Source organism: Delphinapterus leucas, chromosome 16 (genome assembly GCF_059928025.1).
Source record: "Delphinapterus leucas isolate spDelLeu-1000000601 "Yukka" chromosome 16, BTC_Dleu_Yukka2, whole genome shotgun sequence".
Classification (NCBI taxonomy): Eukaryota; Metazoa; Chordata; class Mammalia; order Artiodactyla; family Monodontidae; genus Delphinapterus; species Delphinapterus leucas.
The window spans coordinates 50184950-50212291 of NC_143144.1; the positions used below are offsets into that span (position 1 = coordinate 50184950).

Genomic DNA, 27342 nt, shown 5'->3' on the forward strand with positions numbered 1-27342 from the left:
TCCAGCTGTATCACCTCACGTGTGCACTTAAAAGGCACCCACTCTGGTCCCCCTCAGTGAAACTGATGGTGGAGCGAAATGAGAGTTCACGTGGTTCTGGGCTGAGAAGGGGACGGGCAGGGTTTCAGAAGAGAAAGTCGCACCCGATTGTTTCACATTCGCTCTAGGCCGAACCGCGGGGACCTGCTTCCACCCGCGAGCGTTTTCTGCGGAACACGGGAGGCCGCCGCCGAGGAAGGGGCGGAGGCAGAGGCGGAGGCGGCACCCAGGGGCCGGGGCAGAGGAGGCCGGGACCATCGCAGTGACAGTTTATTTTCCTGCGGCGGCGGCGGCATCAGGGACGGCTGCTGCAGGCTCGGGATCGCCAGGCCTGCGCGTGGGTTTTCGAGGGAGCTCTCTGCGCTGGGCGCTGGGGAGCTACGGCAGCGAAGGGGAGGAGGAAGAGAGGAACGCACAGAAGCCAAACGAGTGAAGGTAGCAAAGCTCCATCAGTCCGCAGAGAAGCGGAGGAGGGTCGGCAGCGTGAAGGGAGCGGGCGCCGGCTCGCTGGGTGCCCTATCACCCTACTGCAGTGCCTTCTAGCAAAAGCCACCGCGGCCCGGGCTGCAGCGGCCAGACGGATGCCAAGGCCACACGGCAGGCGCGGGGTCAGCCGCTGCAGTCGCCATCCCACGCGGGCTCCGGACATCAGGGGCTGCTGGTGAGTAGGCGCGCGCGTGTGTGTGTGTGTGCGTGTGTGAGAGCGCGCACCGGCACAGGCGAATGTGCACGCCGGGCGCGTGTGCCCGGTGGCCTGGCGCGCGCCGGCCCCTCTTCCGCTGGCGACGTCCTGTCCCGCTTGCTCCGCGGGAGGAAAATGCGCTTTGCGGCCGCTCACTTCCTTCCTGCCAGTCCTGCTGTCGGCTGCCTCAACCTGCGTTGCCTCTGTCCGCCCCCCAGCGGGCTCCGAGGGGTTAGTTTCACCTTGATGGGGAAAGCAGGAAGCCGAGGCTCCTGGGGGCAGGGTGGGACGTCCGCAGTGATCTACCGCCACGCGGGTGTTTCTGGTTTAGGCTTGGGGCGCGGCCTCGGAGATGGTGTCGGCGTTCAGAGAGACCCCCCGCATTGTCTTTGGGGGTGCGTGGTGTGGGGAGGGAAGGGGCAGCGGTTGGAAAAACAGGCGTCCTTGCAGGACCGTGTGTCATGCCTTTCTAGATGATGCTTACTGTTAACGCCGTTTATGAGCCACTGTTACGCCGTTTATGAGCCACTCATAAGGCATTTTCCCTCACCTGAATAATTTATAAGCCTTAACGGAGAGCCTTTAATGAAACGCACAAAGAAGTGGAATGTCACTAAAACATAATTTTCCAGAACTCTCTGAAACAAGCCACACCGCTGATAGCCAAGAGCCTAAGGTGCTGTAATACTGAAATTTGAAAATAAATAAATAAACAATAAGTAATTCAGGATACAGAACCTGATCGAGAGGATTGAAGAAAATCTTAAGTGTCTGGGTGGCTTGGGGGTGGCCTTCTGGAAATCGGTGTTCGAATCTTTGAATCTTTCAAAGTAAGCTCCAGAGAGCACAGTGCTTTCCAAACATCCTTCTAATCACTGAGAATAAAATGAAGTCTTAGGTTTTAAGGCATTTCTAAGTTTATAATGGATATCACCAGGATGCTGATTTATGATCTCATGATTCAAGGCCCTGTCAAGGTCAATATGGCAGATTTGTTCCAGCCGTTCAATTACACGTGAATGTTTGATTTTCTGTTTCAAGTTTTGGGGAGTAGTTTTCTATGGTTGTTTTACACAGAGTTTAAGCCACTATCTTCTATGCTTTTCCAGACCTTGTTTCAGTTGGCAGTCTTATGTTTGTGGGATGGATGCTAAATTGAACTTCAAAAAGGTACTCTGTTTTAAAATATGTATGTATAAAAAATGTACTCTGTGACTCTATTATTGTAGACATTTTATAGCTGCACTGTAAATATCTATGTTTCTTTTTAATACTGAGTCAATGCCTTTGGGAAGGCACTGGGAAGTAGGTACCTCTTGTTTACCATTTGCTCCATTACATCTTCATTCAAAGGCATGAAATGTTATTAGAATCTCCCTGGAAAATGAACAGGCTGCTTGTTTTCTGTTCAAGCATGTATACAGCAAATTGCTTGCCTCTTGGGAATCTGCTCTTGAATATACTACTTCACCTGTAATTTATGTATTAGCTGGTTCTTGGGAATTTTAAGAAGAAACGTGTTTTCTTACAGTCTTTTGTAACATAAGCACCATTTAAATCAGCAGGCAGAGAATCCAAGTCCTTTACCCATATTGTGGTCTTTAGGGCCAGTTTCTTGCATACTTTTGCTCTGTTTTATAGGACTCATTCCCATTGAAAGCCTTGGAGGGAGAAATGGGAGCATCGTGGTCCCAAGGGTGTCCTCAGCAGAGAGATTATTTCCTGGAGAGGAGATGGTTTTGGGGATTAGCTTCTGAGAAGGACTGATAAAAAATAAAGAATTGTTAGTAATAGTTACCTCTGTTTACTTTCGGCACAAAGGTCTTAACACAGTCCGATCACATTCCTCCTTCAAGGACTCTTCCCAAGACCACTTACAGCTACAATCCAGAGAGCGAGGTTGCCCTTTTATAGAGAAGCAAAACCTGGTAATTCTTGCTCAGGATCCGAGGGGTAGAAGAAATAGTAGATGCTGCCCAGAAAATGCCAGGTGCCTTCAGGGAGGATACATTTACCAATTAGACACACTTATAAACCACTGGGTTTGTGATTCTGTCTAATCCTAGCATTTTTTTCTCCCCCCTGTGAAAGATTTAGGAGTAGCTTCAATTGAAACTACGGGAAATGACTCATGGTCATCCTTGAAAATATGAGAGTCAGTTCTCTACCCCTGAGGGCTAATGGATCTCAGCTGCCCATTAAATATTTGTTAAATGAATACCAATTCTAGAATCTTCCCAACCTTACTACATCACCTCTTCTAGCATTGATTATTTTTAGCCATAACTTTATATGAATCATCAAACGTTTCATTAAATTGGAGCCAATTGATATAGTCAACTAAGACCAAGTTCCTCAACTGAAGGAACAATAACGATCCCGCTAAAACAAAACAAAACCAAACAAAGAATAAAACCACTGTATTGGTACTTACTGACTTGCTTATTTCAGCTGTCTGAACATGTGAATTGTCCAGTTGGATGTGTTGAGTGTACATTCAGAAATCCTGAGTTGACATCGTAATGTTCAACTCAGGAATGATCTAGATGTAGCTACATCTGGATATGCCCTTTGTCAGAAATCAGTTGCATTTCTAAGCAAATTAGATGAACTTCTAGTACAATCCTTCATCTCCTCATGTTGAGTAGAAAAGCCAGTTAAACTTTTGGCAAATTGCTAAGTCTTCAAAGTTCATATTTGATTTTCTTTCTAAATTTTAAATTAAATCCATGTTATGTTTGTCCATTGATGTTGGTTGGCTTACAGACATTAATTCAGACCACTGGCTACTTAGTAACTTGTATTTATTAAAAGCAGCCCCTTGATATAAGCACCAGTAATTCGTATGTTTTGATTAGCTCTAGCTAGCATTTCAAAATAAATGAGTGCTTTGTATGATCTTGAATATGAAGAGTGTTATGCCTTCCGTTTTTTTTTTTTTTTTTAAATCTGACTTTCCATCCCCAGTCATTGGAGGTTTACCCTATGATTCATGATCTAATTTCAGGATGAACGATTAGAAAGCTGACTGAAATTTGTCTGGATATTAACATTATGGTGCATATAATAATGCAGATTTTTCTCTGATATTCTTCCCTTTTTGTCCTCCAATCAAGCTTGTTTCATCCTGAATAAAAATCAAATGAGATCCTTAAACATTTCAAAAGGTTTTCCTGTTGGGCTGTGTCCAAAATAAAGAAAATTTAAAAATTGCTTATTACTGTTGTGAAGTAACACAAACACTACTGCTATTCTCTGCATAATGAAACATGGCCATTCTTATCAAGTATTCATTTGACAAGTAGGCACCTGAGCCCTTGAACTAGAGTTAAAGGCATGTTCCTTCCATGTCTCATTAAGTCCCTTGAAAGCAAGGGGGTGGAATTTTGATTTAGATCAAGTAGCCAATTCAAGGTAGGTTCCTTGAAAGGAGTACGTAATGAAAGCATCTTTTCGGAAGAGCACTTTGGCAGTTGGATGGGGAGTGAGTGGGTTAACAGAAGGAGAGAGTGGAGGTGAAATCTGATGTCAGATAATGACAGCCTGACATAAGATCCCAGAGACACTGAGCTGAAGAAGGGAAAACTTCAGGCAGCCAGACATCAGGATTCTTTGTTTTATGTGGAAGAGGAATCGTAAACCTGGGGCATAGTGTGGTCACACACGTATTCCACAGCCACGGAACGCCTCACCAGTTGATCACAGCATTCTTTCCTGCCGAGCCCTGGTGTAACCTCAGAACCTTGCAAACGTTTGACAAATACTTATTAATAAATATTAGTTATTAAACATGTGCTATATGCCAGGCACTGTACTCAGGCTTTACATTTGTTATCTCAAGGATGATGGAGTGGTTGGGAACGTGAATTCTTTTTGCCATTTACGAGTTGTGGGTCCTTGGGTAAGTTACTAACTTCTCTGAGCTTCAGTTTCTTCTTTCAATTGGGATATTAGTTTCTGTCTCATAAGATTTGGGGAAGGATTAAACGAATAAATAGGTATAAATGAAAAGTTCTGAGAAGTGTCTGGCACAAGGTTAACTGCTACATGTATTAGTTGTTACTATTGTTATTAATTCATAAAACAACCTTATGGAATAGGTGCCATTTTGCAGATTAAAAAATTGAGGCACAAAAAGGTTGGTAAATCACTCAGGGTCATAGGCTGGGATAGAGTGATAGAGCTGGGCATCAAACCCAGACAATCCGACTCCGGTGTTTGCTTTCCTAACTTGTGTGTATCCCTGATCACATGCCAGATGCTGGGGACATTGACTGGGGAGAGAAAAGTGGGGGCTTGTCCTAATGAGATCCAGGGCTCCAGTCATTTCCACTGCAGAGTTTGTCATCTCCTATATAGATAGAATTAGTACCCAGATTAATGTACAAAACTTTTGCTGTTTTTCCTTGATGTTTGGGTATTTTGTAAATGTGTTTCATTAAATACTTTAAGAAGGGGTCCAATTTGTGTTTTCACATATGCTTTAAAAATAGGTTATTTTTTGTTTTTGCCTAACAGTTGACATATGCAATACATATTATATTCATTTGTAATATCTTTCCTTGTACCTAGTGATCCTTCGCTGGAGGCAGCAGGATATGTCTCCCTAATATAATGTATAATATATACATTATATGTTTTATATATATTGTGTGATGTAATATTATTTAACTATATAATATATATTAGATGCATTTTATACAGTGTATGTCATGTATACATAATATAATGTATACATTATATATAAGGTATGTATTATAAAATATATACATTATACTACATATTATACGTAATATAATATATACTGTATAACACATATTAGGGAGACATTTACGTTAGATGTAAAGAATCACTGGAGAAGAGAGATGTTACGAATGAGTATGTGTACATTATATTATTGGCAAGGTATCAGTATTCTGAAAAACTTCTATGCCATCCACCTTTGTCCACACTCTCAGAGTCTTATATGTCTCCCATTCAGAAGCCATGGTGAAGTTATGATGACATTTCATAACCATTTTTATTCAGAATATTTTATAGAGTAAAAGCAGAGTAAATCTTAGTTGTTCTTTGACTTGACATAATTACGTGTAATTATAAAAGGCCAGACGTTTTTATTATTGGACCTGCCATTAACATTATATTATACTTCGACTATACCTCAATTAAAAAAAAAAAAAAGAGAGGCCAGATTTTAATTATAGGTGGGAAGACTGCTGTAGCAACAAAGAATCAAAAATTCTGCATTCCTCCAGAACTTCTTTAGCAAGGAGTATGTCATCACCGATTTCAATATTTTAACATTACATTAGTCCTTATAATTCTTTATTCTCATAAATAAATTTCAGAAATCTGTAACTAGTATTGTGTTTTTCTAAGGAGGCAAAAACTTTTCTTGGTCTTGTGTAAAGTTCACAGATACTATTTAGTTGAGGAAAATCTCATTTTTAAAAATACAGTCTGCATGGTTTGATTTTACCCTTTTGTGCAAATTACATAATTATTTAACTAAAGTCCAGTTTCTTTTAAAGGAACTATTTAAAAATTTTGTGAGTTTAAACTTGATTAAGTTTGAGTTTTGGTGAATTTGGTCTTTTGTTTTGTTTTTAAACTTTTGCTATACTTAGGTTTCAGTGTTTTCACCGTAAATGAACCAAAGATTCAGCCCAGGCTCATACAAGAGATAGCTGTTCAGGGACTCATCACAAATTATTCATTTTGATTGCTTGACTTGATTTGACCCTGGATTATTGGAAACAGGCCAGTGATGACTCATTTTTAACCCTTCCAGTCCCCAGTTAACGCTGCCTGCCTGTTTTGCCTTTGCAGGTACTCAGGGGGAAACTCCACCGTGGGTCTTTTTTGGGAGTGTTACTTCAAACTTGAGTGGCTAGGACAGTAATCAACTGTGCACCTTTCCATTAAAGGCATAGAGAAAACTGCAGTCAGTGATGGTGATCAAGTTTAAATTCAGCTCATCTAAGGACCCTATAATTTTATTTAACCTGTTGCTGGAGCCCTGTCTTTTAACACCGGAAGTATGCATTTCAACCACTGAGAAGAAATATGGAGAGGCCTTTATGCCTGTGGGTTCATGCTTCAATCTTCTGATAGATTGACTTCAGTTCCTTTTCCAATCTGTTTTGTCCTTGAGAGGTTGGTTTATAAACTGTTCCACAGGATAAATTTTCTTTAACAAGAGGAACAATTGGAAGTGGTAGATGGAATGAGATTAGAAAAGAGAAGCCTGGAATAAATCCTTCATACGTTACTGTTTTTGTAAAAATGGGGCAGAGAAACTGCTTACTGAATCAATATAGTACTTTAAGAAAAAAAAAAAGATGCAAATCACTTACAATCATTGGTGGGTGTGGAACTTTTTTTTGTCCAAGTATTGAAAAGTTCAAGAAATTCAAATGTGGCTTTTGAAAGAAATGTAAATGACCATCACATTCTTATGGCATCAAGGTTCTTTGTCTTTTGTCAAGTGTAATATTATTGAAAGACTTAGAAAGGTAACTAGGGCAGTGCATCTCAAACTAGTCTCAAAAAACCAGAATCACTTCCGTGCCACCCCCGTAGGTTATTATTCAGTAAGTTTGGGCGGGGCCTGGGAGCCTTCTTTTAACAGCCTTTTCAGAGGATTCTGATGCAGGTGGTCATAAACCATACTTAGAGAAAAACCTATTTAGGAGCTAAATCTAACTTTATATGCAAATTTGTGCTTCTGTTTTTAAGCTTTATGCATTTATTCCTCTGATTTTCATATACATTTTTATGGAATAACATAGCCATCAAGGCTGCCTTGGAGTTTTTATAATGGCACCCAACACTGTGTTTAATTTTCTTATTAATACCTGTTTTCAGGTGGAAGAAATCAGAAAACCACAGAGTTGGCAGGAAAGAATGTTGCACCTCCTTCTGAATGGCAGATGTTGGGATAGGGCAGAGAGGGTTTGATCAAATAGAAAAGTAGGGCAAGACTTCTATATTGGGAAGCAGTGGAAAGCAAAGTCTAATAATGCACAGCACTGAGGGCCAGCAAGGGTGTTTAGACCTCTTCTGGTAGACACTAGGTTATCAGTTGCTTTTTTGAGCAGGGGACTAACCTGATGCAAACAAGCCTTACTCTTGTGCTAGGGACACATGGTACGTGGTCCAGAAGAGAGGATTAAGGAAAGGCAGAAGGGAGCAGGGTGAGCACTTGGGGCCTTGAATTTGGCAGGACTGACTGAAGGGTTCATGCAGCAGGGTTCTCCCGTGCTGTTTTCCTGAAGGTCTATAGCCAATAAACTGCTCTCCAGCAGCTGCATGTTATGGTGTGACACCAAGGCTGCCCAGTCATCAGGCCAGAGAGCCTCTCTGGGTTTAGAAAGCCCTTGAATAACTGTTTCAACTACCACTACCTTCATAACGTTGTGAGGCAAGGGTCTCACGTTAGACAAGGGAAACAGAGTCAGGGAGTAACTGATCAAAATCCACACATCTAGAAACTGGCAGGGCTAGGCTTCAAATCTGGAGCTACCTACTGAGAATTTATAGGCTTTAAAAACAGTATAATTTGTCATAATGAAGTGATACATACTTGTAACAAATTGTACCAAAATGAATAAGTTAAATATGAAATCCTTCATGATTTCATCCTTGAGAGAACAGCTGAGAAAAATCCAGTGCATGTTGTTCAGATACCTTTCTTGCAAATGCCAACATACATTAAATACATATGTGGGAGTCATACGTTATATGCTATTTTACAACTTGCTTTCTTTTTCACTTAATGCTGTAACGCGGACAACTTCCTGGTTCAGCACGTATAGATGTAAGTCTTTTCTAATGGCTTCATTTCCTGTAGAGATTCTTTATTTCAAATAACCTCCTTTTGATGGCTGTGTATTTTAATTTCCAAAATTGTAATATTTTTAAGCCATGCTACAGTGGGAGCAAGTGTGTGTGTGTGTGTGTATTAGTGTATTATTTGGGCAGGACAGTCTATGGGGGAAACTTAGAATTGCTTGGTCAACAGGAATGCGTATTATTTTTTTTAATTGCCAATTTCTCTTCCAGTCTTCATCAATATTAAGTATGACCAATCATGTAAATTTTATCAATCAAATAAGTGGAAATACCATTTCAAATCCATAGTTTCTTAATTACTAGTAAAATTAATATTTTTCACGTGCTGCTTAGCCATTTATATTTCTCTCATGACATGTTCATTCCATTTGCCGATTTCTATTCAACTTTGTATCTTTCTTACTGTTCTGCAAATATGCCCTATAGTTTAGACATAATCAATATTATATATGTTGCATATGATGCAAACTTTTTTCCTTTTGTTGTCATTTTACTTGTTGAAGGGATTGTTAAGGTACTAATTGAACATTTTAAAAATATTTAATTTTAAAATAATTTCAGAATTCCAGAAAATTGCAAAAATAGTACACAGAATTTCTGTATATCCTTTTTATCCATTTCCCCAAATATTAACAGTTAATATAATCACAGTAGTTATCAAAATCAGGATACTAACATTGTTACAATACTATATTGTCTCATGTACAGATCTTATTCACATTTCACCAGTGTCCTTCTTCTGGTCCAGGATCCCATACAGGATCACACATGGCATTTTTTGTCATGTCTCCTGAGTCCCTTTTGATCTGAAACATTCCTTCAGTCTTTCTGTCTTTCTTCATCTTGACACTTTTTAAGAACACCGGCCAGTTTTTTTTTGTAGAAAATCCCTCAGTTTGGGTTTGTATGGTATTTCTTCATGAGTATATGACCAAGAGTGTGACTTAGTTTGGAAGTGGTCAAAAATATCTGCCTGAGGAAGAGAAGCTTAAACTTACACTGTAAAGATACAGAGGAAGTAGAAGTGTGAAATGAGGGTGAATAGAAGGTTGGTGGGTTGGCAGCTGGATCAGACCCAGCTTTGTGGGACCTATTAAAGATGCATGATATTGACAGTGATGGAAAGCTATTAAAGGGTTTTAAGTGAAGAAATGACAATATCTGAATAGCATACCTGTTGTATATAGAATTAAACAAAGGGGAGCATGATGGAAACAAGTAGACCAATTAGAAGGCTATTGGAGCGATGCAGACAGAGTAAAGGGTGACACAAATTGGGTACTGTAAGGAAAGATGGTGAGAAAATGCAGATTTGAGAGATATCTTGGAGGGTGACTCAGCAACTATAAGTGGTAGAATGGATGTGGAGTTGAGGGAGGGAGAAGATGCACGGTGACTGTTTCCAAGTTTTGCCAGGTTGTGTGTAATTGGGTGTTGATGCCATTCACTGAGATACAGGAGAAGTTTTCTCTGTTGAAGTCAGAAGCATCACCATCTCCACTTCCCTTAGATGCCAACATTTGCAGTATCTTTGCCTACTTACGCTCCTATATCCCTGTCTGTCCACTTAACTTCCAGGTTCTATGTTTTTTTTCCCCTCAGAATCGCTCCCAATAGCTATTTATCCTTCTACATTCTTTTTACCACTCTCAGTCCAGTCCTGGGGTATCTCAAACACAGTTGCATACTTGCCTCCTCTCTGAATTGCCGATATCTCTTCTCTATGTAAGTTTATCCATCACTCCCAGACTTTTATTTTTCAGCTTCATTGAGGTATAATTAACAGAGACTACTTCAATTTAATAAATATGTACTTAGTTCCTAGTTTGGGCAGATCACCTTATTGAGCAGAGTTGAGAATTAAATAAGAAGCTAAGCAAAATTGAAGAGATTCAGGGTCTTTTTGCCTAATGATAAAAAGAATCTGTATCCTTGTCATACTACTTACATAAAAATAAATTCCACACAGATCAACGGTATTTATTCAAAAATAACTAACCATAAAATTACTAGGAGAAAAGATTGGTAGACATATTTTTAAAAATTTTTTATCATCAGTCAGTTTGAAGACCTTTTAAAGAATGATGAAAAATCCAGATATCATAAAAGAAAAAAATAGATCCATTTGACAGCCTAAAATTTTAAAATTTTGTACAAAAAATTAAACAACCTTCAACGAAAACTCCAACTAAACTAATAAATATAGAAAGAAGGATAGAAATAGAAAATTCACCATTTTCAAACACCACAGTAATAATCACTTCAGAAAAGAATAATCTTTGGATGCTGAAATGAATGGGCAAAAGTATACTTGCATATTGGCAAAGTAGTTCCCTATAAGACACTTTGTAATTACAAAAGGATAAATAGTATCTTTACAGGGGAGAAACATGGCAGACATAACTTAGGTGATCAAAGTAAACATCGCTGATAACAGGGCAAATCAGTGTCTCCTGATGTACTGAGAAGGACACACCACCACTTCTGAGATATTTTTGCCAAAAAATGCATAACCACCTCTGTTGTATTTTGTATTTGTAGCACTTACTGCAGTTTTAATGATATATTTGTGCCGTTAGTTGTTTAGTATCTTAGTACCTCTGTGCTCAACCTCCTGCCTCTAGCAGAATGTAAATTTCATAAGATCAATATCCTCTGTGTCTTTGCTCACTAGTTCCTAGCAGGAAGTAGGAGCTTCATAAATAATGTTGAATAAATGAATGAATGAATGAATTTACTTGGAGCTGATACTTGTGGGAAAGATATACAGTAGTTATTAGCCTTGGAACTATTGAGTGAGAAATCACAGTCGGATACCCTGGTGAAAGTGGATGGAGTGAAGACACAGTGCTCAGATTAAGCCTTAAATGAAGCCTTGAAAGAAATGTGTCCCATGGAATAAAAGTATGTTAAAAGCCAGAAAATTAATAGGTTAGATGCAAGGTGAGGGAAGTGGGAGGAAAAAGGAAATGCCTCTACTTCATTTAGAGCAAAGCAGGAGTTTGTTCTAAAGTAGGTACTGTTCAGCTGATCAAGGCAGGTATTTAGGGGGTTATTTGTAACTGTCTTAGAGCAGTTTTATCTGATGCAGTGAGTCTCAAGTTTCAATGTGCATAAAGATCTCCTAGGCTGCTTGATAAAAATAGAGCTCTGTGGGGCACCTTGGCAGAAATTCTGACTTGATGGGGTATAGAAATCTGTTTCTTATTAACAACCACCCTCCTCCTCCACTGAGTAATTATGGTGCAGGTGGCCCAGGAACCACACTCAGAGGAAACTTTACATCAGAGTAGAGGGGTATAAGCTGCAGTGAAGGAAAATAAGGAAGTGAGTGGGGTGAACAAAGAGAAACAGTGGATGGCCACTTGCTAACGACTTTGGCAGTATAGGGAGGGGGCTCTTTAAACATTTAAAAGTAACCTGCCGGGGAAAGTTATGAAGGGACACAGCCTGTTTTGGTTTTGTCCACCTCGTTGAAGAGATTGTCTAGTTCAAAACCAAAAATGTGACTGCAGCTGTCTATTGAAATATGTTGAACAGTTAGAATATTTCCTTTGGTTGAGGAACACTGGAGAAGCAGTGTATGAGAGGTATTCTGGGACAGCTTTTGCTTTTGAAAGTAGTGCTGGGGCTTCCCTGGTGGCGCAGTGGTTGAGAGTTCGCCTGCCGATGCAGGGGACATGGGTTCGTGCCCCGGTCCGGGAAGATCCCACGTGCCGTGGAGCGGCTGGGCCCGTGAGCCATGGCCGCTGAGCCTGCGCGTCCGGAGCCTGTTGCTCCGCAACGGGAGAGGCCACAACAGTGAGAGGCCCGCGTACCGCAAAAAAAAAAAAAAGAAAGAAAGAAAGTAGTGCTGGACTAAATTCATGCCTTTCAAGCACTGCCCTTAGGAAATTTATGAAAATTAAATAAAATTGATTAATAATGCCCAAGGACTGACCTCATCTCTGGGCTTCAGGCATCTGGCAGGCAAGAAGATGATGTTATTTAAAAAATGTATTTCTGACTCATTATGCTTCATTGAATTATATAACTTGTGGATAGTATTTTCTTTTCTTTTTTAACATCTTTATTGGAGTATAATTGCTTTACAGTGGTGTGTTAGTTTCTGCTTTATAACAGAGTGAATCAGCTGTACGTATACATATATCCCCACATCCCCTCCCTCTTGAGTCTCCCTCCCACCCTCCCTATCCCACCCCTCTAGGTGGTCACAAAGCACCGAGCTGATCTCCCTGTGCTATGTGGCTGCTTCCCACTAGCTATTTTACATTTGGTAGTATATATATGTCCATGCCACTCTCTCACTTCGTCCCATCTTACCCTTACCCCTCCCCATGTTCTAAAGTCCATTCTCTACCTCTGCATCTTTATTCCTGTCCTACCCCTAGGTTCTTCAGAACCTTTTTTTTTTTTTTAGATTCCATATATATGTGTTAGCATACGGTATTTGTTTTTCTCTTTCTGACTTCACTCTGTATGACAGACTGTAGGTCCATCCACCTCACTACAAATAACTCAATTTCATTTCTCTTTATGGCTGAGTAATATTCCATTGTATATATGTACCACATCTTTATCTATCATCTGTCGATGGACACTTAGGTTGCTTCCATGTCCTGGCTATTGTAAATAGAGCTGCAATGAACACTGTGGTACATGACTCTTTTTGAATTATGGTTTTCTCAGGGTATATGCCCAGTAGTGGGATTGCTGGGTCATATGGTAGTTCTATTTTTAGTTTTTTAAGGAACCTCCATACTGTTCTCCACAGTGGCTGTATCAATTTACATTCCCACCAACAGTGCAAGAGTGTTACCTTGGATAGTATTTTCTTAAAGGCAAATTGCAATAAAAAGGGAAGTATGTTCAAGTGGATATTAGAGTTTAGTGGCTTATGGGTGGCTTATCTTTAGAATGCATAATTTCCAGGAAATTTTAGTATTTCAACAGCAAGATAACACAATTAAGCTCATATGAATCTATCTTGGCAAATTAACTGAATTTCTCCCCAACACTTCAAATTCATTTTCCAAATGTTTTATGAATTTTTAATTGTTTTATGAAGATATTAATTGAATCATCTCATTTAAAAAGTACAACAGAATCATAAATTAGTATATTTATGAGCATATGAAATGCCCTTTGAATACCAGAATTTATTTTATTTTTTTATTGAAGTATAGTTGATTTACAATATTGTGTTAGTTTCAGGTGTACAGCAAACTGATTCAGTTATACATATATATATATATTTTCCAATTCTTTTTCATTATAGGTTATTACAAGACATTGACTATAGTTCCCTGTGCTATACAGTAAATACATGTTGTTTAGCTATTTTATATATAGTAGCATATATCTGTTAATCCCATACTCCTAATTTATCCCTCCCCCCTTCCCCCTTCACCCCCTTCCCCCTTCAGTAACCATAACTTTGTTTTCTATGTCTGTGAGACTGTTTCTGTTTTTTTGTTTGTTTGTTTGCGGTACACGGGCCTCTCACCGCTGTGGCCTCTCCCGTTGCGTAGCACAGGTTCAGCGGCCATGGCTCACGGGCCCAACCGCTCCGCGGCATGTGGGATCTTCCCAGACCGGGGCACGAACCTGTGTCCCCTGCATCGGCAGGCGGACTCGCAACCACTGCGCCGCCAGGGAAGCCCTGTTTCTGTTTTATAAATAAGTTCATTTGTATTATTTTTTAGATTCCACATAAGTGATATATGTTATTTGTCTTTGGCTCACTTCACTCAGTATGATAATCTCTAGGTCCATCCATGTAGCTACAGAGACATTTATTTCATTCTTTTTCATGGCCAAGTAATTTGAGTACCACAATTTAGAAGTTACATTAAAAACCAGCACATATTTTGAATTAAACTGTGTCTTGGTCTAATAATTATGCATTTGAATTTCTTAACTACATATTCCAGGTGGTCAGTCCACAGACATCGCATCACTCTGCCTAAGAAACAAGTGGAGGGAATGGATGCCCTTTTATTTCTTTGGCGGGAAGACTATGAAACAGATGTAATGCTGAACTGAAGTCTCATTTCTGCAATAAATCCTATCACTCTTGTCCAAAGTCCAAGAATTTGACCTTCCCCTGATTTCACCATCAGCTATTAAATATTAATTGCGAGTATCGCTGTGTGACTACGAGTATGAACTCTGGGATATTACACACCTAATTTTGAGTCCTTGCTCCACCACTTACTTAAGTTGCTTGTCTAGTCTAGGGTCAAGTTTCCTCCCCTGTAAAATGGAGATAATGGTCATTATCATTTGCTGAGTGCTTCCGGACACCAAGCATCTCGCTGTTGGTTTCACAAGCATTTTCTCACTTCACCTTCTCAACAGGTCTTTCCTTAGTTACTGTTATCAACCCCACTTTGCAGTCTGGGTAGTTGTGATTCTGCAGTTATTGCTTGGAGTCAGGCTTTGAACCCATGTGGTCTGACCCTGGAGGCTGCATGTCTAATCTCTAGACTCAACTGCTTCCTATTTGATAAGGCGGTTGTGGGGGCTGAGAATGGAGGTCAATGCATTACTTCAGATAACCAGGGAAGGAAAGCTTTTGGTTAGTATATAATTAGTAACCCATTACTATAATATGATATTATATTATCATAATAATATAATTATTATTACAATAGCTCTTTTGCTGAATTAAAGGTGATATACATAGTCCTACCTCACCTGCCCAGAACTCAACTTTCTCTTACGTAGAAGACAGTAGAGGAAAGAAAAGGTAAGAAGAATGATTTTTGAGCAGCCAAATTAGAAATCAGGTAGCAGTCATTGTAACCAGCATATAGTTTATTCACAGGAGATCCTTTCAGACCCATGTCCAGTTAAACTTTAACTTTACAAATAAATTTAAATTATTTTATCAGTAATCACGATAGACTAAAAGGAGAGAAAGACTGAAGTCAGAGAAGTTTAGCAAAGAAGTTGTTTTTTAAGTGATTTTCTAGACGAAAGCAAATCAGAACTGGAGGGAAGCATTGCTGTTGGCAGGTACATTGAAATAAAACTGTGAATCATGAAGAAAGAGTTAAATAATATTTATATTTGAATCAAAGAAGAATGTAATATTATAGAAATATTTCCTTCGAAAATTGTTAAATCTCACAAAATTCTTCCCCTTCTTCTTCTTCTTAATATTAGTATTAGTATTCAGAATGACCACTTTCACCATTGGATTCACATAGGTAAACATTTCCTTATGTTGCCAGAGGAATCCTGTATCAATTAGGCAGCAGATTACAGAATCCTAAGAGTGCCTTAAACTATGGTACTTATGTCTTACACAATAACAGTTCAGAGGAGAATGGTTTCAAGGTAAGCTCAGCAGCTCAACAGTGTCTGCAAGGAGCCAGGCTCCCTCTACCCTCCACCTCTGCCATCCAGCTGGGTCTTAGGCTTGACCCGTCTGGGTTGCAAGACGGCTGCTGCATTTCAAGTCTTACATGAAGACACATGTCCAGCTGACGAAAAGGCACATATTCTCCAGACTATCTCTTTGTGTTAGAGATGAAAGTATCTCAGAGTCCTCCCAATAGATTTCTCCCTTCTGGTCCCGTTGTCCAAGATTTGGTCACTTGCCAACTAGTCAAGTCCTGAGTGCCAGGGAGTCTGGAAAAGTGAATATCTCTAGTGAGGCTGGGCCCTGCTGGCAGGAAGAAGCGGGGGTGGGGAGAGTGGGCGGCTGTTGGATAGACAACTGACAGCGACTGTCAAAGACTAATTGCAATGAAGCAAGTAGTTAAACATTAGTCATCTCTGCTATGTATAATAGAAGCCTATGTCATCTTACTTTTCTAACCATTTGATGTGAAAAGGGACTGATTTTCTTTGAGTTTTCTACTGCATGCCAGGAACTGTAATAGAATTTGTGTGTGTGTGTTTTAATGATCTTTATTTAATTTGGTCATGCTGCGTGGCATGCGGGATCTTAGTTCCCCAACTGGGGATGGAAGTGGACGCCCCCTGCAGTGGAAGCGTAGAGCCCTAACCACTGGACCGCCAGGAAATTCTCTTTTTTGTGTGTTTTTTTTTTTTTTAACTTCATGTAAGCTTCCACTGAGTTCTTCTGGAAGGGTGTTATTTCCCCCCATTTAATAGATGAAGATAAAGTACACAAAAGGGTTAAATAAGACACCATAGCACTCCCACCTCACAAGTGGTAGAAGCTGGTTTCTCCTACACATATACAGCCCCAAACCCTGAGCTGCTGGGTTAAGGGTGCCCAACCATCTCATCCTGGTGTCAGAATAAAAATTGTACTGCACTATGAGAAATAATTCTTTTCTGGCCCAAAGTGCAACTTGATTGCCCTCAGGGTAGCCTAGACTTACCTCAAAGTAATTTAAAACATATATTGGGGGCTTCCCTGGTGGCACAGTGGTTGAGAGTCCGCCTGCCGATGCAGGGGACGCGGGTTCGTGCCCCGGTCCGGGAAGATCCCACATGCCGCAGAGTGGCTGGGTCCATGAGCCATGGCCGCTAAGCCTGCGCGTCCAGAGCCTGTGCTCCACAACGGGAGAGGCCACAACAGTGAGAGGCCCACGTATCGCAAAAAAAAAAAAACAACAAACACAAAACCTATATTGGGCATGGTGTTTTATTTAATAATCTTTCCTGTAGCAACTGCATTCTTGCTGATTGATCTAATCTTAACCACACTGCTGAGGTATGTTTAACTTGGGATATCCTTCTAGGAATAAGAGACAAATGCCTGATACCTAGCAGGTACTCACATGTAGTACTTACAAGTGTATAAAAAGGACAATAAAGGCTATTTCTAATATTCGGATCAAGTTTCGTATTTATCAATATTTTAGTACAAATAATGTTATCACCTGGGTCACAGCAGATGATAATTTCTGATTTACAAATATTGTATAAAAATAATCTCTTGAGTATAAAAAAATAGCCTTTGGTTTTAACATCTGAATCCTTCCAAATGAAAAGCAAGGATGGGCTTAGGTCATTTTTTTTTTCCCGGAAGCAGGTCCCAGTCTGTAAGCCTCCTGTGACTCAGGAGATACTCCTTTCTGCCTCTGTCATTTAAAGCGTGGGAGTGACCCTTTAACCTCCTTTTATCTAAATCAGATTAGGTCACTGCAGCCCACAGTCTAGGTTATGATCATTTGCTTTATCTCCAACTAAGTAAATTGCACCATGTTCTTCCAGGAAAACCTGAACTCTAACCCAGTGGGGAGAAGAAAGGCTGCTTTTGGCCCATTAGAAATGAGACCACAGCGTGTGGCATGAGGTGTTCTGGCCTCTCTCATCTGCCGCCCCTGCTTATCCAGTTCCCTACAGCACTCAGCCTGAAAGGAGTACCAGTGAGAAAACGACACGTCTGGGCGATGGTCTCACTGGCTGTCCTGTGTGCCCGGTCTCTCAGGAGACTCTTTCCTGCCTGGTTAGTCTTTTGTATTCTGGAAAATCTGCCTCTGTGTATGCAAGTAAGTCAGGATTCTGAGCTTAGCACCCCCGCCCCCCCAAAAAAAAGTATTTAAGAAAAAAAAAGAAAGAGAAGGAAAATTAAGGGAATTAATAATTTAGGCTAAAAAGGTCACAAAAGAAACACTGTGTTAACAGATTAGATATTGTTCTTGGCATTACTTGCTGCTGGTTTTAAAGGGCAGAATCATACAGCTGCTTCCACATTTCCTTGGGGGCAGTTGAGACATAGAGACATCCAGGCTATGTATCAACTAAAAATTTATATTTTTATATTAGAAAAAGAGAATGGGTATTGCAGATTATATAGCAGTCTGCCACATTTGCTCTCGTGGGTCTTGGGTTCTGTGAGGTAAGGTATCTCTTATTGTGCCCTCAGTTTTCTAATTATTTTAGTGAGACTTTAGTAGTACAAATGGAAGGTGATACTTGACCATTATTTTTTCGTCTTTTAGATTCTCATGGCCCACTATATTTCTGGTTAGATTGAAGTAGCATGGCGAGGTTTTGTTTTGTTTGTTTGCGTAGTTGATCTAGAGCAGCAGGTTTTCAAATTTTTTGGTCATGAGACCACTTTACACTCTTAAAAATTACTAAGGGCACTAAAAAGCTTTGTTTCTGTGGGTTATATCTATTTATATTTACCATATTAAAAATTGTAGCAGACATTTACAAGAAGATACAAGTGAGCATAGCCATTAACTTGTACCCTACGGAACTCTCCACTATACAGATGGATGGTAAAAAAAGCAAATAATGTTTTAGTGATATTACGAAAATAATATTGACCTTGCAGACCCCTTGGGGACGCTGTATCACACTTTGACATCTACTGGTCTTGAGAACATAACCTGTTTATGCTGACATTGGTAATTGTTTATATTGCAGGGGATAAGTGCTAGGACTGCAGATTGAAAAATAAAGGAATTAAGGCAGGACCACTGCCACTGAGTAGTTAATGGTCCAAAAAGAAGCAGTTGACTGACCAATGTATAAACTTCTTTCTTATTAGATTTGAGGGGAGTTGGTTTCTGTTTCTGAATTATAGATAAATTTGTGTGTGGGAGTTAATAGAGTTAAAGAGAGATTTAACTATTGGTTTTCATCTATAGGAATTTAATAAATTCTGGTGTTCAAGATATATTGAATTAAGCATTTTATACGTCTAGAAGCTCATTGTGGAAAAGTTTGATTTTTCTGTATACTTACCATTGTTTTTGGCCGTCCAGCCCTGAATCTACCTTTTCTCACCTGGCACATCCCACTTTGCCTCCTAAGGAAGTGTGAAGTGCTAGATATTTGCGTTTTTAACCACCTTTGCAGCCTGGCTGCAGGCGTGTGACCTAGGTTCTGCCAGTCAGGCACCTCCATCTCATATTTTGAAATAGAAACTAGTGACATGAAAAAATATGTGGCACCTTCACAGGTGGTTTCCCAGACAGCATCTGGTGTCGGTGATGGAAGCCGCTGGCTGCCCCGCCCATCAGTGACAGGCAGCAGACCAGTGCTGCTGTGTGATTTGGGGTCAGGTTGCTGGGTATGTAGCCTCCAGGCCCAATTTCTCTGGCCTTCTTGGTAATTTGTGACCTTTCCATTATCATTCTGTGGATTCAAGAGTCGGTGCCTTTGCTTGCAACTAAGAATCCTGCTTGATACATTCTCAGATGCAGTGTCTTTCAAAGTGTTGTTTGGAAGTCTCATGTATCAAAATCACCTGCACCACATCCTAACAATGCTATTGGTGGGCTTAAAACTAGGGGATCCAGAATCCTTTTGAGTTCCAGGAATCTGCATTTTAAACAAGTCTCCGGGTTATATGATTTTAGAAGTGCTGTGCTAATGTTTCCAACTTTTTAAATTATTTGTGCTCTGTTTAAGGATCTGAGTAACCCCTAAAAGAATTCATTCTTGGCTTTTAGGAGACCCTAATCAATGAGTAACTAGTATTTCCTTGTCCTATTCTCTCCCCACCCAGCCTCAAATTCTCCATAAGCCTCTTTGTTCTGTCTCCTTAACTCTTTTAACGTCTTTTTTTTTTCCGTTTTATTCTCACCAAAGAAGTGGTAATTCCCCCAAAGGGATTGCCTACATTCAGTGGTCCCAGGATTAATTTGGATTTTAAAAGTACACTGTGACTAGGGCTCTCTGTAGGTCCTTCTTTCTTGTGCATTTCTGCAACCTGCAGGCCGACAGCTTGATGTGTACTCCAGGGATCACTGGAGAGGATGAAGGGGAAAGATCAGAACACACTAAGTGACTTTCCTTGGAAGGATTTTCCAGCCATGGATTCAGGTCAGAAAATAGCACGGAAGGATTGAATAATCTACTTCTGGAGTTTTCGAGAATCACAGAATGTTGTAACTTGAAAGAGTGTAGCTTAACCCCCTCATTTCATGAATGAGGAACTGAGGAGAAAATATGTGTTCAGCGTCGCATAAGTGATTAGTGGAATATAAAAGCCGACATAAATTTAGAAGTGGGAAGTGATCATGCAGAGCTCGACCTTAAACTAGCATACAAAGGAAGGAGACTAACATTTATCGAGTGATTATTTGAACTTGGGTACATTCACTTAACATCCCTGAGCCTCAGTTTCCTCAACTGCAAAATCAAGATTCTAGTAATAGCGGACATTGATATGATATTGACTATGTGCTGGGAACTGTTCTAAGCGCTTTATATGCTAAGTCATTTAATCCTTACCACAACGACATGACATAGGTACTCTTATTTTCCCCCTTTATTCAGGTGCACAGAAAGGCTAGATATTTACCTGCAGTCACCCAGCTAGAGTATTCATTTTCTATTGCTGCACTGCAAATCACCCCAAGCTTCATGTGTTAAGACAACATACATTTGTTATCTCACAGTTTTGTGGGTCAGGAGTCTAGGCATAGCACAACTAGGTCCGCTGCTCAGGGTCTCACAAGGCAGCAATGGAGGCGTCGACCAGGGTAAGGATCTGATCTGAGGCTTGGAGTCCTCTTCCAAGAGCACGTCATTCTTGGCAGAATTCATCTCCCTACTGCTGTGGAACTCAGGATGGCTGAGTCTTCCAGGTCAGCAGGAGAGGTCTCCCACTCAGGATAATCTCCCTTCTGATTAATTGAACCTCAAATGATTAGGGGCCTTAATATATCTGCAGAATCTCTTCGTCTTTGCCATATGACAGAATATAATAAACATGGGAGTAATCTCCCATCACCTTTGCTATGTTCTGCTGAGATGAGAAGCCAGTTATAGGTCTTGGCCACACTCAAGGGAAGGGGATTACATAAACCTGTGGATCCCAAGGGGTGGGAATCACAGCACTCTCTTAGAATTCTACCTACCACAGCCAGTAAGACTTAGTTTAAGCTCAGATGGGCTCCAGGTCTGAGTCCATGCTCTCAATCACAATGACCTTCTTTCTCCTTTCGAAGCAAGTAAATCCACTTTATAACCTTGCATAGTATTCTAAGTAAGATAACACCCAGCAGATTTATACTGGGTACTAGGCAATAACTAATTCTCTTCACACTTCCTGTTTTAAAAGTCTGCTTCAAGAAACCTTATAACCACCTGCAGTTTTGTATTTTCAGGAAGAGATTTCCAGTAGTCTCAGATAATATAAGTTATTTCAATTTGTTCATATTTTTTCTGAGGCAGAAATAAGCCTGGCATTTGGGATTTGAGACTTGAGTTCTCAAGAAATAACCTTAGCTCTGCTTTTTGTCTTTGAAACAGATGAAGTGATTGAGAAGAAACAATAAACACCATCATTTTGTAGACAGGACAACATGGATCAGCCGTTAACGGTGAATTCCCTGGTAGGTGGCACCAACCAATATTTTACATGTGGTCCGAAAACCCAAAAAGAAGAACAGAAACACACTGAATGTGAAATGAGTCACAATTCAAGAAGTTGAGCATTTGCCGTTTTCATCCATCTGCGTGGTCCTCTCCTTTGAGGAAGTGATTAATAAACCCATCTTTGCTAGAATTAAAAATAATGCTTTTTTTTCCATGAAAGTGTGAAATGTTAATTTATCTGGTTCGATTCCAGGAGTGTAGTCCTTTAGCACAACACCGGGGAGAAGAATTTCACAGATGACATTGTAGCAGGTACTTCAACTTCTTTGTGCCTCAGCTTCTTCCCAGATAAAAATTAGAGGCTTACCTTGTGTGGCAATGACCAAGGAAATAATTTTCTATTTAACACCTAGATGCTGCTTTGGGATCTTTGGGTAAATGTGTGAATACTTGAAACTCTCATCCTTTTCATCTTTTGCCCTTACAGCCAACATAGTACACACCTTCTTGAGCTACATCTTAGAAGAAATAACGTGCTGGAGAGGAAATAACAGGGGCCTTGGGATCCCATGAGCTTATTGTGTGTACCAGATCAGTCTCTGAATGTGAATATAGGAACGTTGTATAATCTCCATGGCCCTGTTTTTGTACTTTGTGCCTTACAACTTTTGGAAACGTAGTTTTAATGTTGCCAGCTTGTCCTTGGGACTTGCTAAAGGAAAGCTGTCATTACCCTCCCCTTCCTCCTGATGACCCTCCCAAACCCACTCACTACCCCTGTAGCCCTGGGAGCAGCGGTATACTGAATACCCTACACACACAAAGCTTAGCACCAGAACATAAAGAAATAGAGCCTGGCTCTTGCTCTGAAATAGGTTAGTTTTCTCTCTTTGAGGAAAAAGTCCTTCACAGATGCTCAGTTGCTTTTGAGAGTATGTTTGAGGAGCAGAAAATTGTAGGAACTTTTCACTTTCTGACCCCATATTGTCAAGGCACTGTGGGATAATAAAGGCTGACCCATTTCCACCTCTGCAGAGGAAGGAGTCATCCTTATGGAGTGCCTGTGTGTTTCTAGAACATTATGTAGGAATAACTAAAATTTTAGTGGACATGTCAGTGTAAAAATGAACACAAAGGCTTCTTCCTCTGGAAAATTTATTTACATCTAAGAAGTTCATATGCAAATGAAACACTACAGATTGATGAAGAGTTTAGGCTATTTCCCAGTTTATCTCTGAAATCAATTTTAAACTTAGGAAGGGCAGCACCATTCCCGTAAAGGGAAAATAAATCTTATTTTTTTTCCTTCAGATAAAAAGATTATCTAATTATAGTCATGTTGCTCCCTGTCTCTCTTCCTCCTTTATTTGATACATTTATTGGTTATCATCTGTGTTGCAGGGAATATACTACATTCCAGAGGACAGAGATGAGTGTAAAATGATTCCTTTCCCTCATGGAGTTCATAAGGAGTCAAAAATACCTGTATACAGGGCTTCCCTGGTGGCGCAGTGGTTGAGAGTCCGCCTGCTGATGCAGGGGACACAGGTTCGTGCCCTGGTCCGGGAAGCTCCCACATGCTGTGGAGCGGCTGGGCCCGTGAGCCATGGCCGCTGAGCCTGTGTGTCCGGAGCCTGTGCTCCGCAACGGGAGAGGCCACAACAGTGAGAGGCCTGCGTACCGAAAAAAACAAACAAACAAACAAAAAAAACTTGTATACAAATAATTATAATTCAGGGTAGACTGTATAGTAATAAAAAACGGGCGAGTTACTTTTGTGCACACAGGAGGCTAGAAGTCTGCTTTAGAAAATGTCCTAATTTCCATAGATTTTTTTTCCCAGTAACTTTATGATGTCATTGAAACATTTACCTTTGGTCAAATAACAATATTTTTGGAACACAGTCAGGATTATTTGTTTACGTGGGGTTATGGCTGATTTCACACCAGCGGAGCTGAGTAGCTGCCATGGAGACTATATGTCCCACTGAGGCTAAGAAACTTGCTATATGGCCTTTAACAGAAAACATTTGGCTTTTTCACCTTTCAGAAACACTGACTTTTTATTGAAGAATTGAATAATTATCCTGAATGTATATGTTCCATGTTTTTTCAGATGTGTATAGATGTTGTTTTTATTAATAAAATACAAATATATTAATATCACAGACTTTTTTTTTAGTAATCATTATTACTTTCTCAGTCAGGGAATAATTAATGGTGTAGTTACTATTATGTCAAGCTCTGAGAGTGTCTTTATGTTAAAAAAGGGGTGGGGGGAATGGCCATATGCTTGAAAAGGTTTTTCCTGGAATTATTGGTGGGGTTTTATTCACTTGGTAAAGATACAGGGAGGCCCTGAAAGCTACTTATAAAACCAGATGTGTTCTGGAATAGAATTGAATCCTGATAGTAACTTCGAATCCAAGCCATCTCTTGGAGGCCCTTCAAGTATAATGACATGATCCCTACCCTGGTAGGAATCCATCTCTTGGTTTGCTTCTGTGAGGATATAAGGGTCAATGATATTTTACCTAAAATGACCTAAAACATTTGCATACCCAGGAAGTGCCACATAATTGTAGCTGAAACCTATAAGAGGTCTTAGTCTAAAAGAGTGTATGTTTACCCTGGAGACGTGTATCTTTTTGGTGTGTAGACCACACGTTTAAGCAAAAAGAATTATTTTTATCGTATCATTAACTTTTATGAAAAACTTTCCTTAGGTATTGATGTCAGGTATTTAGTACAGAAAATACATGTATAATTTCAGTCATGTTCATTTCTTCTTATAACCAGAGATTCAAATTCGACTTTGCAGAAAAAGTTAGCTGCCATGCCGGACCACAGGGATGTTTCCCTCAGCCCGGAAGAGCGAGTCCGCGCCCTAAGCAAGCTGGGTTGTAATATCACCATCAATGAAGATATCACTCCGCGCCGCTACTTTAGATCCGGAGTAGAAATGGAGAGAATGGCGTCCGTGTATTTGGAAGAAGGAAACTTGGAAAATGCCTTTGTTCTTTATAATAAATTTATAACGTAAGTGTTTTATTTTGGAGGTCTTCAAAATGAGAAAATTGGGAAAATATTTACATGGTATTTTGGTGAGACAGCTTAGATGCCGGCATGTTTTCATATTCAGACTGAATTTACAATCTCCCAAAGCATGAGATGTCCAGGTTTTTAAGTTACCAAGTAATGTACTCAGAGGCGGCCTTACACCATCTCTGAGGCTTAGGGATGAATGATCAGGGATGGCGCGAAGCTCAGGGATGTCAGACACCTTTCAACAGGCCAGCGCAGTAACCAGCATGCCCCCTCCCTCTCTTCACAAATAAAATTTCTTGTTTTGTGTCATTCTTCCTTCACAGGAATGCAAGCTTTATGAAAGCAGACATCATATTGTAGCTCCATCTACAATACCTGGAATGTGCCATTAACATTTTAAATATTTAATTTGATGGGTTGCGACTAGGGGATAAGTTGACGATCCTAGGAAGGAACTGATTCTGGGACAGAGTGTAGTAGTTGGTTTCACATTGTAGTTAGTATTTTTTTAAGGCAATTATTTAGCTGTGTAAGAATTGTATGTATAAAAGAGCTTCCAAAATATTGAGTGAAAGTGGCTCCATCAAAACAGCCATGTAAAAATATCACACATCACTGGGCTTCCCTGGTGGCGCAGTGGTTGAGAGTCCGCCTGCCGATGCAGGGGACGCGGGTTCGTGCCCCGGTCCGGGAAGATCCCACATGCCGCGGAGCGGCTGGGCCCCTGAGCCATGGCCGCTGAGCCTGCGCGTCCGGAGTCTGTGCTCCGCAACGGGAGAGGCCGCAACAGTGAGAGGCCCGCGTACCGCAAAAAAAAAAAAAAAAAAAAAAAAAATCACACTTCACATTAGATATTTGTTAGTAAGATATCCTAGTTTGAACTAAAAGAAATGGGATTTGGGTTTTCTATACCAATTTGCCAGCTTACTGATTGGGAGGATCTCCTGTTACCAAAAATTATTTCATCTGAGCTGAACCCCTTATTTTTGTTTTAACTGGAAATCACACATTGATTAATTGTATTAGTTTAGTTGGGGACTTAACCTGAGAACATTCGAGAAGCTGAAAAGATCAACTGTTTTAAATACTGCATCCATGATTCTACCATGGGCGAAATTAAAGGCAGTTAATATGGTGTGCAAAGTGGGCTCTGCACTTTATTCAAGTTAATTAACTTCTTGGAAATTTAGAGAATGGTTGGCAACATTCATCCTACCTGGGAAAAATCAAGTTTCTATAAAGTTAAGCAATAAACATGAAATTGGACGTTATAAACTGTCATTGATAGCACACATTTTCCATTTTAGTTTCTGAACTATAAGTTACTAAATGATAATATTTTTTTCACCTTCTTCTGGGTTTTGCACACACACACGTAAGTGTGGTAAAGGGCCACTACACTCTCTGAGTTACTGAGTAATCAGAATATTTGAATTCTCTCCTGTCATTAACGATATGACCATAGGTAATTCAGTTATCCTCTGTGAGTTCAGTTCCTCATCTACATAAATGAAAGACTTATGGGTGAAAATCTCTGAGGTCTCTTCAACTGTAAATGTCTATGACTTTACGCTACTTACAAAAGCCTTAGGCAACTGACACACCTTATGTAATTTCTTTAGGCTTTAATTTTCTTATTTGAGAGATAAGAGTTATAATACCTTTCCTCTGTATTCTATAGATGAGATGATGAGTGTATGTGTGATTTGTAAACAACAGAACATCAGTAGTTATAGCATACTAGTTGATCAAAAATAGTATTTGCTCTAAGAGCTTTTCATTCATTTAACAAATATTTATTGAACATTCATTATGAGAGGGACACCATTCTACAGGCTAAGAATACATCAATAAGGAAAAAACAAAAACAGAATTTCCTGCCCTTGTGGAAGCAATACCTTCACTTTACCTGGAAGCAATGTATCTGGTTTGCTGTACTAATTTCCCTTCATTTTTATTGTCCCTTGTTCCTCAAAAGGTGATGAAAAATAATTAACTCTTAATTAGCACCTCGTAATCCATTAAGGATTCCGGCTGACATTTCTCTCATTTATGAATTTTCATTTAAGAGTTTTTAATATAGACACCATGGCACTACTGATTCATCAGTGGCCCTTTGAGTCTTTCAATGGTGAGAAGGGGTTACATCCATCTTTCCAGACTCTTACATTTTCACGTGATCCTCAGTGTTGCCAGCCCTACACATAAGTAAAATGATGCTCAAGTGGGAAACAGTGCCGAAGACCCGAGAAAAACCAAAGTGATGTGGTCTCTTCAGGGAGCATCCCAACTTTAACTCTCTTAACCTCAGTGCTTACAGTTAACTACCCTGTAATGCCAAAATCATACTTGGGCCAACCTTTGATGGAAAGGCAAATGGAAAGAATATAGGTTAAATAATGTTATTAACCATGTCCTTTTTGAAAAGGAGGCTCATTCTCAAATTAGAAGCC

At 40.0% G+C, this 27342-nt stretch overlaps 1 protein-coding gene across 4 annotated transcripts in view; it reads left to right on the forward strand.

Moving 5' to 3' along the window:
• Positions 1-269: 269 nt before the first annotated feature.
• The window catches only part of STAMBPL1 (STAM binding protein like 1), a 46151-nt gene continuing 19078 nt past the window's right edge, over positions 270-27342 (forward strand). Inside the window, exons 1-4 of one of the 4 annotated variants that reach the window (XM_022569408.2) lie at positions 277-700; positions 17774-18008; positions 21776-21858; positions 24663-24880. In XM_022569408.2, coding sequence (XP_022425116.1) covers positions 21829-21858; positions 24663-24880 — 248 coding nt within the window. In that variant the 5' untranslated portion in view covers positions 277-700; positions 17774-18008; positions 21776-21828. Of the gene's footprint in view, positions 701-17773; positions 18009-21775; positions 21859-24640; positions 24881-27342 lie in introns of those variants that run through there. The other 3 variants (XM_022569410.2, XM_022569407.3, XM_022569411.2) reach the window with 3 other exon arrangements.